Raw genomic sequence first — 17,246 nt, forward strand, 5'->3', positions numbered from 1 at the left:
AATCAAGAACTCTTGATGATTTTTGTCTATTCACGAGTGACTAACATCATGTGAAGACTCAACCTCCGTCAATCAGTTCTTCCAAATAAATATTCTGCTTTTGGCAATTTTTATCCCTCATTTACCTTGAATCACTATCTCTACTTGAATACTAAACTAAATATTACCTTGATATCTTTTCAAGAAGTGAAAGAACAATTTGTTTACAAATAACCAACACAAAATCATGGCATAGCATTTCTGAAATTTACAACAGATCCTGGACAATTTAAACCCAAAATTTATTAATATTACAATTATATAAATAGCAACTGGAGCAGGAGTTGATAAAATATCCTTCTTCATTCTCTTTTACATTTTCGGGCCAAATTTTTCATTTAAACTTCAAGACCTTTACTAATCAAAAAGGCCTCTTTTGATGGATCTCGACCAAGGAAATTGCGTAGCATTTCATCAGCATCCTGTAATATAAAAACACAAGTAAGTTATAAGAAGGAATATTGACAATTTAAATTTTAGATTTAATGAATTAGTTTCACAACCTAGTTTTAAACTAGTCATAAATAAATTTACAATGAAACAATACACTGCATCCCTCATTATTAGGCAAATCAACCTTCTCTCAATAAATAAATGTATATTGTTCAAAACCAATTGTTTTCCCACTGACTGTTGGCAACACCTACCTGCACACATTCAGTTAAAATAAATCGAATCTGTGCAGACACCAATAAATAGCAGCCATTTTTGTGATTGGGCAGCATTTTCACCATCACAAATTATTAGGCAAATAAAAATGTTGTGTCAGAACAAACATTTGTTTCAATAGTAAAAGTTTAACAAAAACTTTCTTATAAAAGACTTAATGGTAAACATAAATAATACATTCAAATGAAAATAATCATGGGATTATGTCATACAGCTCTTAATGTTTGATGCATGATCCTCCAAATGTAATAACCTTCCTTACGTTCTGATCCACTGAATTTGTCAAGATGATGATATCCTCTTGTGTTATGCTTTGAGTGGCATCTACAATAGCATCCCAGAGGGCAACTTTACTTGAAAACTGCTGTCCATCTTGGTAAACATACCTCTTCAGGACACTTTACAGGTTCTTGATCTGGTTTACGTTAGGGAACAAGATGGCCACTCCATCAAATGACCTCCAGAGAAGCTTATTTGCTACAGGTATTCCTTAGAATTCTTTGCTGCATGAAATGGGGCATTATCTTGCATGAGGACCAACTTTCTCTTGAATGAAAGTTTTTGCTTTTTGAAACACAGTTGGAAATTGTTCTTTAAGAAGGTAACAGATGTTTTTGATATCATCTCGATGCCATATGGAACTTTCCATGGACCAGCCATCATACACGAACAATGCCAACCCAAAACATGACCTCACCTCCCCCCTCTGTTGGCATTTCAAACGATGAAGACAGATCCTACTGATTGATATCCAACCTTTACTTCAACCATCTGGTCCATCAAGGGTAGCACAGAACTGTTGAAAAATCTATCTTCATGTATTCTTCTGCCCATTTCAGTCTCTTCTGATTATGAACAGCCTTCAGAGGTGGCCTTGTAACAGATTTAACATTCCTGGCTACCTGCTTCAAGAGGCGACACCTGGTAGTTTTCCATACGTCTTCCCTGCCACAAGTTTGAAAACTTCTCTACTAGTCACACATGGGTTCTGCACAACATCCCTTTTCACATGTGACAAAGTACAATTCAAAGCAACTCTTAACTTACGCTTATCTGCCCTCGACCGAACGGAAATAGGAAACTGCACAAATTTCTTCACTGTTCAGTGATCTCTTCCCAGTATTTTTGATATTTCTATGGTTGTTTTCCCTTTTCCAAGCTCTGACATGATGGTAGACTTCTCATTCAAGTCAAGATCATGTTTCTGACCCATAATGACACTTAAATTGGGCACCTACCTAATAATTTGGGACAGCAGAAATGTTGCTGCTACATGATAATGGCCACCATTTGTTTTCGTCTACGTGGATCTGACTTATTGTAACAGAATGTGCACAGATAGGTATTGCCAACAGTCAGTGGGAAAACAACTGGTTTTGAGCGAATATACATTTATTTATTGAAAGAAGATTGGTTTACGTAATAATGTGAGATGCAGTGTACATTTCAAGATAATGTACTAACAAATGACTGGATAATTTTATTTTGATATACAATCCCAAGTATCAGAACTGCAAATGTCTTTTCATATATACATGCATTTACATCTCTTAAATAAACATTCTTAGGACAGTCAATGATAAAGAAATTAAAAGCAAAAATTCTAGATATATTCTGAAATCCTAGACAGGAACAAAATATTTAATCATCAGCATTTAATATCACTTTTCATTGCTTGCATCAGTTAGAGGGATTTTTTGAGGCAGATTTTCTAAGGCCAAATTGCCTTCCTGACACCAACTCTCACCAGGTAATAATTCCCTATGGCCACACATGCTTTTCATAGAAGACTAAAAATCAATAAAATTACTTGTATGATGGTGATGTCCATTTACAACCATCACACAATGTCAAGACAATTCCAAGAACAAACACATCTATTTTCTATCTTTTACTTGTTTCAGTCATTAGACTGCAGCCATACTGGAGCACCACCATGAAGGGTTTAGTTGAACAAATCAACCCTGGTACTTATTCTATCAGTCTCTTTTGCCAATCTGCTAGATTGTGAGGATGTAAACAAACCAATACCAGTTGTCAAGGCAACAAAAACACACAGTGATTCTGAAAAGAGTAATTCTGGAAAGAGGAAGTGCTACTATGAAAGGTTATTAAACATAGAGAATGACTGGGAGAAGCGAGTCTTCCTAACATGAACCTAAATGAGGGACCAGATATCCTACTTGACAACTGTATGATAAAGCAATAAAGGATAACCAGGGAAAAACCCCTGGTCCATCAGGAATTACCACTGAAATACTTAAAATATCTGACAGAGTAGGCTACTGCCTTGTAACCCATATAATTAATCAGGTTATACAGGAAGGTGTCATACCCAGTGACTGGTGTAGCAGTATTTCTAGCTGTTACATGAATAAAAGAAATGCTTAAGAAGCAATTACGGAGATATCAAAGTGCTGGGTCAGGTCATGAAAGTTACAGAGAGAGTTGTAGCCCAATAAATTAGGAACAGAATTGACTAGATGAGATGCAGTTTGGTTTTGTAAGATGGCAGCAGAAGTATCTAGCTTACAAGTAAACCATTGTACTTGGCATTCATCAACTCAGAAAAGCCTTCAACAGTGAGTGTCCTCCACACTATAATGTAGTGGTCTCTGAAGATGCTGACAATAGATAAATGGCTTGTGAAAACTGTACAAGCCATGTACAGGGGTGCAATCAGTGAGGTGAGAGTTCGCCATGAGTACATCATTGAATTTAAGGTACAGTTAGAAGTGCACTAGTGTTCACTCCCCTCCTATTCACCATTGTCCCCCCAGGCCATAAGAGAGGAATTCAAGACCAGCTGCCCATGGAAACTATCATGATAATTTCATTCTCATTGCAGAATTTATAGTTGAATTAGAAAAAAAAAATTCCAGGTGTGAAAGCAAACCTTGGAATTAAAGGGCCTTAAAATTAACTTAGCAAAGACCAAAATTCTAGTAGGATTGGAAAGCAGACAGGACTTCACTCTCCTCAATATGTAGGAAAGGTGGAGGTAGGAATTCCATATAATGTACCCAGTGCAAATTAGGGACACACAAGAGGTATAGCGGAATCACAGGAAAGTTAATGGAGAAAGTAGTGCTTGTATGTGGAAGATATACTGGAACAATAAACACTGAGAACTCAAGAGAAACAGGTTTTTTCAAATATCCAAGAGGTGGTAGATAATTTCAATTATCTTCATGACCTAATTAGCAGTGGAGAAAGATGTTCTGAAAATATAGATGCTAGAATAAAAATAGGATGGGGAATCTTCAAAGAACTAGTACTTCTGTCAGCTACAAAAGTTTCTCAGAGTGAAAGGCAGATTATATGATGCATGTGTATGAACAGCAATGCTACATGGTAGTGAAATATAGGCTGTGAATGTAGAGAATGAATGAAGACTAGAGAAGAAGGAAGCTAATATGCATCTCACATTATTAGGTAAACCAATCTTCTTTCAATAAATAAATGTATATGTGCAATGTCAGTGAGCATGTAGAACAAAGTGTCAAGGCATTGAAAGAAAAATTAGGCATAGAGGAATCAGATGTAGTGTACAAGAGAGAGATTGTGCTGGTTTGATTATGTGATGCATGTGGATGTGGACAGCTGGTCGGTTAAAGCAGACAGCACTTGTGGAAGAGGGAGGCCCAAGAAATAATGGAACAAAGTAGTAAAGTTTGATCTCAATATGCTGTGTGCTTCACAGAGGGGGTTATAAAGGACTGAGACTATTGGCAATTCACAGTGCTCAAGAAGACTCGTTCACCATACATAATATGATGTCCTAAAAGCATTCAGGTTTATGCTTGTAACCTATTCTGCCCCATCTAGCATTCCTCACACTTCATTCTCCTAACACCCATCCTGCTATCACTCCTCTGTCTATGGCACTACCTGACAGTTTTAATCACTTGAAGGCAGCATCAGCACATCTTACTCTTCCCCTTTTCTTTGCACCACCAGTTACCTTCTTCCCATTATCCATCTTCTCCCACCTATACTATTTCCTTGATTACCTCTTTTCTGTGTTTTCAGTTAACTTTCTCTTCAGCTATGTTCCATCTAACACCTCACATATATGCCATCACACCCCACTTACTACAGCCACCCCTATGTTCCCCAATATCTCCCTCCTCAACACTGCTACACCTTGCACATCATCTTACCTTCTCTTCTATCCTTCCTGGGTCACTTCTATCTCTCACTTACCTCCTCTCCATACTGATATTCCCCATCAACCACTTTCTCTACCTTCATCTCAAACCATCTGTTACTCTCCCCTCACACACTTATGAAAGACTCTCTTCCCCTCCCTTAACCCATGGTATCTTGTCTCATGTTCACCTTCCTTTACCTTGACAGTTTTCTCTTTGGCACTCCGTCACTGTTATCTTCTTCCAAACTACTCTCAACCACCTCTATATAATGTGTGTAGTCATATATTCCCTCTGTAGGAAGATACTTATGCTTGTCTCTCTATTATACTTTACCCATTTAACACTTAGCAGAAAACCAACCACTCTCCAACACTTAGTAGTGAGTGCTTTCCTTTTCCCTTTTTTCTCTTCTTTGTCTGTCTTGCAAGTTACTTAGTAGCCTCACTAGTGCCAGTGGCATGAAAAAAGTACCAAGTACACACTGTAATGTGGTTGGTGTTAAGAAGATCATACAGCTGTAGAAACCACGCAAAAAATAACCTTGAAGCTTACTGGATCCTGTCAAATCATCCAGCCCATGCTAGCATGAAAAAAGACATTAAATGACGATGATGATAATTTCACCTTAATGTGTTAGTATCTTCAAATGAGATTTAATAACAACTAAAGCTACGGAAATTTGTAGTAAGGAAAATAAAATATACAGCTCAGAAAATAATTCTGACATCCAGTACTTACAATTGACCCTCCAGGTGCAAGAATATATTTTCGGTAATCTCTTCCAACTGAAGCATTCATTATTCCTTCTCTAGAAAATCTTGATGCAAACATATCCACACTGAACACTTCGCTCCACTGTGAAAAGAAGTAAAACTCAAATCAAAAGAAAACCTTTAGTGGGACACCTTAGCTCCTTTCCTCTACATTATAGTCTTGGACTATGTACTGCGGCATGCTATATCTGAACTCGGTGTAACTCTGTCTCTTGTCAAAGTTCACATGATCCAGCATCATACCTTACTGGCCTCGACTTCATAAATGACACTGCACTTGTCTCACATACAATCAGAAATGCTCAAACTCCCCTCACAAACCTGGTGTCAACTACCATTGAAGTTGATCTCTCAATAAACTGCACAAAGACAAAGACCATAATCATTGGTGAAAATGTTGGTGTGGGTGATCTTAAACTTTCATTAAGACCCATTAAGTCGGTTGCCAATTCCTGCTACATGGGCTCTTGTATTCACCCTACCAGAACAGATGTTGACATTCATAAAGCAATAACACAGTCAGCCTAACAAGCTATGGACAACTTAAAAAGCACCAGAACTGTCAAGTGACCAAAAACTACATCCGTTTCATGCTACAGTAGAATCTGTTCTGCTCCACAGCTTTGAATGTTGGTCTCATGCTGTGGCATAACAGTGATCACTAGATGGCACATACATTCAACTTCTATGCAAGGCCTGCAACATGTATCAAACAAATCATTATGGATCTTTACCACCTGTCAGTAAGACAATCAAAGACAGCTAAAATTCACATTGTTTTCATTGAACAGCTCAACCTGTCACTGTGCTTTTTTTCTATAACCCTGTGGAGACATTCAAGTTTGATGGTCAGGCCTACATGACATGTCCATGAACTTATGCGGGACACAAAAACTAAATTCTCTCAGTCATTCCAAAGTCTAGAACGTGAAAGACTAAATTTCTCCGAGGGGACCTAATAAGACTGAAATATGTCTGAAATTTCACAGTACATACCAGATGCATTTCTCATTCTATGTCACAATTTAGTTTCTAATTAATTTGGATATCAGAGCCGTCTCCCTTGACAAGAAGTACAGTTAAACATTTTTTTAAATCATGAATTTAAATTAATTTTTTTTTTAAGTTGGTGGGGCAGGAGGTGCCTCATTACTCTGTAAAGTGGTTTGTGTTAGGAAGGGCATCCAACCATAGCAACCATGCCAAAGCAGACAGCAGAGCTTGATGCAGTCTTCTGACTTACTAGCTCCTGTCAAACTGTCTAAGCCTTGCTAGCATGGAAAATGGACATTGATGATAATGACATGTTATATACATTATTAGAAGCAACCAAAAAATACATGTTTCAAGAATTAAAATGCACAGGTAGGCAAGGAAGGAGAAGATTCCTACACAAAATTTCTGATAATTATTTTATCAACTTAAAATGCCAGTAGGAAAATCTCTGTGGTTGCATGGCTTGCTACAAATAGTCACTAACACTCCCTTATGTCACCCCTTACTGTCATGGAAAGTTAGACTGTATTGTAATCAAAGATTTACAAGTAAGACAGAAAGATCATGACTGCAATACTTTTGATCAAGTGTCACTTCGTCTAAGGCTGACCTGGATTAATCAACAATATAGGGTTCAAAGACCACTGATATAAATGGGGTTTTTTTTAATGTTTAATTGTGAAAAACATATGTAAAAGTTTAATGTCATGTTTAATATGAAAAGAAAACAGTGCTTAATTCTGACTTCTTTCTATAATGTTTCATAAATGAAATCTTTTCCTACATAGGAAAGAAAAGATTTGTCTACTACAACTAACTTTTCCTTTGTATCTATTATCCAAGAGAAGCGAGACAAGAAAGCATAAGTATAATCATCTAGAGGTATTATGAAATGTGAACATGTGACATGTGCTAATAATACAGAGCTTTATTTCACTTCAAAGAATAGTATTCACACCTGGATCAACTGTGAATTATACATTAAAAAAGATTTTTTTTTAAATGTATTGGTTTCACACTTACCAAATAACCATAGTACTGAGCATCATAGCCATTGACAATATGACTGAATGTTGCAGAAAAGTTTGTACCAGGAACACAGGGTATATTCAACAGTTCCAAGCACAAGTTGTCAAAAACTTTCTTTGTATCCACCTGAAGAACAATTTATAAATTCAGTTTTAATCAACAATTAAATATATATATATATATATATATATATATATATATATATATATATATATATATATATATAAGGGAAAGTTTACGAAAATAAACAAAAGACGAAGGCAGGTGGAGTACAAACAAACAAATGTATTAGTATAGCGCTCATATATATATATATATATATAATCAACTAATTCACCACAATTATATTGAAATTTTGAACTTAAAACTTAAATGATGAACTTTCTAACAGCCTAAAGGCAAAGTCTTGTGAAAGTAGTCAAAGCTCGGCAGTGCAATGTTGAATCTCCTCAAAAAGGAAGTCAGTATGTGTGCGTGTGGCACATATCCTAGTGCTTAAGTTATTGCACTTACAAACAGGAGATCAAGACAGTCCACCACATACATTATATATATATATGAGTGAAGGTACACATCTTGTATATGCATATACATGTATGTGTGTGTGTGTCTATCAATAACATCGCCAGAAGATTTTGTTGTGTTTGTGATAATTACATAAGTGTACAATAGTTCAAATCTTCCAGGTATCTGCCATAACTGTGGATCATGGTTCAATAATGTTACTGAAGTGGCACACCATAAATCTGATTCAAGATGGAAGCAGTGAGCAGCTTTATTCATGACAATGATCATAATCAGTGTTTTTGTTTTTTATTCAGCAATGCTGGTATAGAGTAATAGTTTAGCAAGCAGTAGCTTTCAAAGTTCTACTATGATTATTTTACAGCTCCTACATGTACTACACATTAAGCTGCTGTCAGGATAAGAATCATATGCAGTCAATTGTCTTCAATATAGATTCTATACAATGTTGGAAAATGGAACTACTATTTTGAAACGTATCTAAAGTTTATTGACTAATAACTATTGATTGAACTGATCACGTAATCCCTTTGAATTTTCATCCAAACCTATTTACCAGCAGGTGCTCTTTAATAAAAAAAACTTTGCCTCTTGCATTTACTCAATATTGTTTCAAGCTGAGGAGTTGAATGAGAAAATGTTTGAATTTTTTCATTTAAATGTATTTTGTAATTAGCATACATTCAAGGTTTACTTTCTTCACAACTGAACAATTGATGATGCATTGTTGACACTTTCATATGACATGAAGTTATGATTCACATTACTTTGAGACTGAGGGTCATTTTCAACCTACATTTTTGTTCATACAACTAGTTCCATGTGTATGAACAAATCTTATTGTTAACTGCAACCAGTACTGAAATTTTAATAATTTCAGTATTGGTTGCAGCTAAAAGATAATGATTTTACATGCAATATCCATGATTTATTTGTGATAAATAATCAAAAACTTAGCAGTATGTGGCAATACACTTTTAAGTACTCAAAATTTTTTTTAGTGATATTGAACATGAAGTCTATGGGGCAGTACAGTGTACTGAAAGATTAAGATATTTTTATTAGGGAAATCTTTCACACTAGAGACCAATCATCAGCTATTGCAATTAATTGTTTTGTAATGTTTTTTTATGCAAAATCATCATCTACATGGTCCAGACATGTTGCTAATAATCTCGTTTAGAAGAAATATTTCACAGCAATTCTGCCATACATTTTTAAATAAACAGGGTTACATCTGTTCTATGTAACATCTTTATTTAGTTTCATTATCGTTTAATGTTTGCCTTCCATGCTGGCATGAGTGGTTTTTTAAAAATATAAATATCAATGATACATCTGAAGGAAAAATATTCTATTATGCCTATGTAAGCTGATATTACATAGTTTTCCATAAATTTTGGTCTTCTATTTCTTGTGTTTACAATAATTACACAAGTATGAAATAGTAAGCAAATAAGTTCAAATCATCAGACATTTGCTATAAATGTGTACCATGGTTCACCAACATTATCAGGATAGTACACCACAAAACAGCAAACCATTTTATTCATATCCTTCATGTATATATATGTTGGAACAATACAACGGGCTTCTTTCAGTTTCCATCTACCAAATCCACTCACAAGGCTTTGGTCAGCCCAAGGCTATAATAGAATACATTTGCCCAAGGTACCGTGCAGTTGGATAGAACATATGGTTAGGAACAAGATTCTTACCACTCAGCAATGCCTGCACCTATGTATATAAATTCTTTTAGTCTTTTACTTGTTTCAGTCAGTTGACTGCAGCCATGCTGGGGCACTGCCTTGAAGGCTTTTAGTGAAACAAATTGACCCTATGACTTCATCATCATCATCATTTAACGTCCGCTTTCCATGCTAGTATGGGTTGGACGATTTGACTGAGGACTGGCGAACCAGATGGCTGCGCCAGGCTCCAATCTGATCTGGCAGAGTTTCTACAGCTGGATGCCCTTCCTAATGCCAACCACTCCGAGAGTGTAGCAGGTGCTTTTACATGCCACTGGTACAGGGACCGGTCTGGCGGTACTGGCAAGAGCCCCGCTCAAAAATGGTGTTTTTTAAATGCCACCTGCACAGGAGTCAGTCCAGCGACACTGGCAACGACCTCGCTCAAATGTTTTGTTCACGTGCCAGTAAGCTGACGCTGGTAATGATCATGCTCAAATGGTGCTTTTTACGTGGCCACCGGCACGAAAGCTGGACAGCTGCTCTGGCAGTGATCCCACTTGGATGGAGCTGTTAGCGCTCCGCTGGTAAGGGTGCCAGTCATCGAATTTGGTTCATGATCTCTTTAGCCAAACCACTAAGTTACAGGGATGTAAACACATCAATACCAATTGTGAAGCAATGGGGAGGGGGGCAACAAACACACACACGCACACATACATATATAATATAATAGTAAAGACCAAAGTTTTGATAAGTAGGAAAACAGACAAATCACAGGTACCTTCAGGGAGATAGCCATGATTGATATGTAGAAAAGGTGTCAGGAAAAACTTCATAAGGTGTACCCAGTGCAAACTATGGACACAAGAAGTACAGCAGAATCAATGGACAACTAATGGAAAGCAGATGTACAGGTACATTAAACACCAGTAATGTACACAAAAATAGACTCCCTTGCATGCAAGGGGCGATCCCAAGAAGTAGTACTTAGGTGACCAAGTTAGTAGTGGGGGAGGTTGCTCCGAAAACATAGCTGCTAGAATAAGAATAGGCTGAGCAAAGACCAGAGAGCTACCATCTCTGTTAGCAACAAAGAGCCTCTCTCTCAGAATGAAAGGCAGATTGTATGATGCCTGTGTATGGACACCTGTGCTACATGACAGTGAGACATAGGCTGTGACTACTGTGGATATGTGAAGACTTCAAAGAAATGAAGCCAGTATGATTTGCTAGATGGGTAATGTTAGTGTGCATATACAACAGAGTGTATTTTGAGAGAAAAACTGGGTATATGTAGCATCAGATGTAGTGGGCAAGAGAAAAGACTGCATTGGCATGGCCATGTACTGCATATGAATGAGGACAGTTGCATCAAAAGGTGTCAATCTCTAATTGTAGAGGGAACGTGTGGAAGGAGTAGACCCAGGAAGAGGTAGGACAAAGTGCTGAGAAAGTATCTACAAACATTGGGACTTACTGAGGGGATGACAGCGGTTTGCTGTGCTTGAAACGACACACCAAGCTAAGTAAAAGCCTAGTTGCCTTTGCATCCAGCCTCATCCCTTGCAACCTTTTCCAGCCTAGCATCCCTAATCTTGCAGGCTCACAAGTGCTGATGCCACATAAAAAGCACTCAGTACACTTTGTAAAGTGGTTGGTGTTAGGAAGGGCATCCAGCCATTGAAATTATGCCAAAACAGACATGGAGCCTGAACAGCCCTTCAGCTGGTCAACTTCAGTCAAACCATCTAACCTATGCCAGATGAAGATATATTTTATACATATATATATATATATATATATATATATATATATAATACACACACACACAATGGGCTTCTTTTCAGTTTCCATCTACTAAATCCACTCACAAGAAGACACTTGCTCAAGGTGTCACAGAGTGAGACTGAACCCAGAACCATGTGATTTGGAAGCAAGCTTCTTACCACACAACCATGCCTACACCTATTACAAAAGAGAGCAACTGTTTAGAACACTAAATATAACAGATGTGGTAGCTTATCTCCAAAACAAAAGAGGATTGAGGCAGTTAAAATAAAATAGAGGGTGGAGACCTTGTGATTAATCAGCTACCACAATTTTTATGTTTTATTTCTCTCATGCTAGTATGACAAACTGGTAACTGAATGTGAAGCAAATAGATCTGTATCAGTAGATGACTAGCTATTTTTGATTATTAATTTAAGAAAATGGGAAATTTTACTTTACTATGAAATGGTTACAAGCAAAATACTAAACTTATAAATTTCCTCCGAAATGCTCATCTCTTAAAACAATTGATAAATAGAGTAAAAATGTGAAAATATTCCTTGGTAGTTTGTCAACCGTTTCAGAAAGTATTTTCAAGTATTGTAGGTACTCACCTGAGGTTGTTTATGTATACACTGGTCAAACTGCCCAATCAACATTTGTCTTAAGTTAAAGACACCAGCATTTGCTTTTCTTGACTTCTTCAAATTATGGATCATATCATCAGGTATTGGACTTCCATCTTTGTAGTGTCTGGACATTAGTCGAAGAGGCTCTTCTTCCCATACCCAGTTTTCCAACATCTGGGAAGGAGCTTCAATGAAATCTCGTTCAGCATTAGTTCCACTGAAATGAAATAAAGCAATATTTGTTAAATAAATCACAAAAACTCAACATAAATATAAGAATTGTATTTCAAAGAAACATCAGACAGACAATTTAAGATTATAAACCCATGAAAAGATTTCAGCTATTATAAGCCACCTCTTACTCCATAATCAGAGAATAATTGCAAATTTCAAATCAAAATAGCTTCTTCAGTCACAAGAAAAAATCTAGAAATTTAGATTTTTGGGCCTTTAATTTAGAAATTTAAAGACCCATTTTGATATTACCTAAAAAGATGTATATAAATTCTGAATGATTTCAAAAGAGAAGTAAGAATTTTTTTTTTTAAATTAGATACCTTAGAAATGGAATACAATAATCATTACTGGTACAGATATGGTTAAGTGGTTAAGAAGTTTTTTTGCAATCAGCTAGTTTCAGGTTTATTCCCACTGTCAGCAAGTGTCATTCCCACTTAAGCAAGTCCCATACTGCATACCAAATAATACCTTGAGAGAATTTGAAAGATAAAAATCTATACAGAAGCCTTTGTGTGTGTGTGCATGTGTGTATTTATATGTACATGTGTGTACACATGCATGCATGCTTGTATTTCTACCATTTAACTAGTGTTAGATTATTTACATCCTCATAACTTAGTTCAACAAAAAGAAATCCTTAGAATAAGTACCAGATTTCAAATAAGTTATTGGTTCAATTTGACTGAAACAGGGAAAAGAATAAAAGAATTATAATTTTCATAGAAACTAAACTTGCCCTATAAACTGAAGAATTTTAGGCTCACCTAAAATGTATATATTTTGTTTCTGAGCAAATCTGGTGCATCACATGACCAAATTCATGAAAATATGTTTGGACCTGTAAAAAAAAAAAAATTAAAAACTTATTCACGACTAATTAATGAAAAATTGTGAAAAATGATATTATCCCCAAACACGAAAACTAAAAATAACAAAACAAAGAAAAATAATAAATTGGCCACTTCCAGTCAAACTGTCCAACCCATGCCAGCATGGAAAACAGACTTTGTAGGATGATGATGAACATCTACTTTATAGATGAATGGTTAATTACAATGTTAGTTTCCTAGTGAGGTACTAATTGCTCCAACAATATACAAATATCTAAGTTTAAAGAGAAAAGTGGTAGTAGGTCAGCAGAGAAATAAATTAAAAACAAAATGTATTTTTGTTTTAGCTGATATTTTTCATTCTAACAATTGACTTCTTTCTGTATAATACTTGATGTTGCCACTACATTATTTTAAAAGAGATCAAGGCAGTGCTCCAGCATGGCTGTAGTTGAAAGACTGAAACAGGTAAAAGAAAGTAAAAGATTTTGATATGGTGTAAAAAATTTTTTTACCTCTTCATGAGATAAAAGTGATGGCTTATCTGCAGTTGGTTTCACAATGTTGGCAACCATAGCTGCCACAGATATTTGGCGCTGACCATTCGCATTGTCACAGCCTTGCTATAAGCATAAAAGAAATGAATATATTGGTATTAAATCATGTTGAAACATTAATAAAAGAGAAAAATGATGAAATGGATAAGTTATTAGATTACCACTTCATGGACTCAAATCATCTATAGGCATTTTTTATGGATCTAAAATACTATTATGATACTTGTCTATGTTCGCTTAGTTCTAAAGAATACTTAGCAGATATTTTAGTGAAGTTAGACTATCACCATAAGATTGCTGTCTCTTATCAATTTAATACTACAAAAGTCCTATGTATTAAAGGCATCCAGCTGTAGAAATCATACTAAAACAGACAATTAGTGCCTGGTGCAACACTTCTGGCTTGCCAATTCCTGTCAAACAGTCCAACCCATACCAGTATTGGAAATGGAGATTTGATGATGATGATGGAAAGTCTAATGACCTAAATAACTCGTGCATTAAAAGCTAAGAAAATCTGTGATGATGCTAATTTTGTAACTACTGTCACTTTAGTAGTTCTATAGTAAAACTATGGCAGCGAAACACGGGTTGTGACTACTGAGGATATGTGAAGGTTTGAAAGAGATAAAGTTAGTATGCTTCATTGGGTGGGTAATGTCAGTGTGCATGTATGACAGAGTATAAGTCGAGAAAAAAACTGGATATATGAGACATCAGATGTAGTGTGCAAGAGAAAAGACTGCGCTGGTATGGTCATGTAATGCATATGAATAAAGACAGTTGCATCAAGAGGTGTCGTCTTTAATTGTGGAGGGAACATGTGGAAGGGGTAGGCGTGGGATGAAGTGTTGAGAAGGGATTTTCACATGTTGGGTCTCACAGAGGGGATGACAGGAGACTGAGACTCCTGGTGGTTTGCTGTGCTTGAGAAGACATGTCAAGCTAAGTAAAATCCTGGTTGTCCTTGCATACAGGCATGTCCCCTCCATCCCTCTCCAGCTGAACATTCCTAATCTTGCAGGCTCATGGATGCTGGTTTCACATAAAAAGCACTGGTACCAGTGCCACATAAAAGCACCCAGTACACTCTGTTAGGTGGTTGGTGTTAGGAAGGGCATTTAGCCATAGAAGTCATGCCAAAACAGACAGAGCCCAAGCAGCTCCTGTCCATCCAATCCAGGCCATCATGGAAAAGGGACATTAAATGATGATGATGACAATTAAAAGCTATCCTGAAGTTTTCCTTATGGTAAATTAAAAGAATTATAGACTGTTCTAGCCTTACCTGTAGGCCAAAGCAAGCTGCATGAGTGTATTTTCCCTCTCGAGGAAATAAATCCAAGTAGAAATAACCCAAAAGTTTATTACTGTCGGTATCTGTCACACTGTACTGAAAACAGAATTATAATTAGGCTTTCATAAAACATTAAAAAAAGTTATGCAACAAGAGCAATGAAAATAATTAGGTACAAAATTATACTGAATACACAGCTTTGTTGCTACACTCTACTTCGGTGGTTTTTAAGAAGAGAAAGTTCTGATTTAGCCTTCTGAACTATGTAAGGATATTATCACCTTACAAATATGGCTCAAAATGGAATACAGCACTGAATGATTACATGGATCCATTATTTGAACACTTAAACACTCTGAATTTATCACATTTCAATGAGCAAAACTTTGATAAGGCTTTTGAGAAGGAAATGCCAAGAAAGCAAACTCTTGAATTTTTCTTAAATTCAGTCAGTTTTGAAAGAGGAAATTTTGAAGACTACAGCAGTCTATTTGACAATATCATGACTCATCTTTGTGTTATAAAATTTGATATTGAAAGATTCTTTCCTACAAAGGAATGCAGAGCACTAGAAAAATCAAGCTGAATCTATTTGATGCAGTTACCAATGTGTTGTATATTCCCAATGAGGCAAGATTCAAATGTTGCACTGAAACATTGCTTGGTGTGGAAATTAAAATTCTCAGTATCAACTGAAGTGAAAACACTGGTAGCTGAAACTTGGAAATTCTGGTTTGATTTATATAACTCTCTCAGAAGGGATTCTCAACAATGGCTCAAACGAAAAGCAAAGCAAAATCAATTTCATGAAAGTTGGATGTATTAGTTAGATATATAATGTCTTTGCTCTAGCTATAATTAAATAATTTTTAAAAATCACCACAAAACCCATTTATTAAATCTCAAAACTCTACTTACTCAAATGATATAAGATCAGTCTTCATGACATTCTAAGAGTCTAATCTGAGATTTTTTTTTTTGTTAAATGGCTATAGTTTTTTTTTTTTTAATAAAGGAAAAATGACATCAAATTTAAAGGTTCTTTCTAAATTTCTCAGTAATATTTAGGATTATAATGAATTATTTTCTTGCAGTTTACTATTGTAAGGTGGTTTAGAATTGTATTAACATAAAGACTATAACATAACTGTCTCAAAGAAATTACAGAGAATGAAAGAATAAACAAACAGGTACTGGAACTGTCATATTTAGCAGCACTCACCATTGTGACATCTGGATGCCAGACAGGTGGGTTTTCTATTTTTGCAAACGTTAACCCAAGTAAATTCTGAAATAAAATAATGTTTTAAAAGGATGATTATAATCATTTACACAGATTCAAATGAATCCATGTTTTAAGAAGGGGAATTTAAGAGTGATATTCATGCCTTTCTGAAAGGTATTAGTAATGTAAATGATTTGAAATAGGACTAAATGGAAATCAAAATTGGGATACTGTATCAATTTTATAGGAACTTAACATCACACCATAAAACAAAAAGGCCATGATTCAAGTTCGAATTCAGTGAAAGTGTTTTATTATGTATTTGGACTGTACACTTAATTCTTTCTTCAGTCTCAGTTAAAGCTAATAGTCTTCTTCAAAATGCTTTTAAGGGTAGTCCACACTGTGTACTTAATGCTGACCAATCCACTTTTGCAACTTGTCCCTACCCATGTCAAGTCAACAACTTCACTAAATTTAATACAGCACCTGGTTAAATCCTCATGAACTTGTAAAATGTCTCTCAAAAAGCTCCCTGCAACATAAGGCATTGTAGCCTGGTTGGTGGGGTGAGAAAGAGCAGATAGTAGTCTTCTTAATACATGTCCGATCAATCAACATTTTTTAACCCTTTGGCATTTAAACTGGCCATATCTGGCCAAAATATTTTATCTGTTTCATGTTCAAACCAGCCTAATCTGGCCTCTTACACTTACTCTACAGCATCATGTTAAAAATAAACAATCACATCATCAAAATCTCAAAGCTATGAAATAGACCATGATCAATTCAAAACAATGCAAAAAAGTATTACATTTG

The 17,246-nt window shown here is 35.8% G+C and overlaps 1 protein-coding gene across 1 annotated transcript in view; it reads right to left on the reverse strand.

The window, feature by feature from the left end:
• Positions 1-232: 232 nt before the first annotated feature.
• LOC115222172 (thimet oligopeptidase) overlaps positions 233-17,246 on the reverse strand; it is a 38,978-nt gene continuing 21,964 nt past the window's right edge. The window contains exons 10-17 of the mRNA XM_029792317.2: positions 16,425-16,490; positions 15,194-15,298; positions 13,864-13,971; positions 13,283-13,356; positions 12,264-12,495; positions 7,655-7,786; positions 5,601-5,717; positions 233-461 (exon numbers count right to left, since the gene is read on the reverse strand). Coding sequence (XP_029648177.2) covers positions 378-461; positions 5,601-5,717; positions 7,655-7,786; positions 12,264-12,495; positions 13,283-13,356; positions 13,864-13,971; positions 15,194-15,298; positions 16,425-16,490 — 918 coding nt within the window. The 3' untranslated portion in view covers positions 233-377. The remainder of the gene's footprint in view (positions 462-5,600; positions 5,718-7,654; positions 7,787-12,263; positions 12,496-13,282; positions 13,357-13,863; positions 13,972-15,193; positions 15,299-16,424; positions 16,491-17,246) is intronic.

The sequence above is a fragment of the Octopus sinensis genome, linkage group LG19 (genome assembly GCF_006345805.1).
Source record: "Octopus sinensis linkage group LG19, ASM634580v1, whole genome shotgun sequence".
NCBI lineage: Eukaryota > Metazoa > Mollusca > Cephalopoda > Octopoda > Octopodidae > Octopus > Octopus sinensis.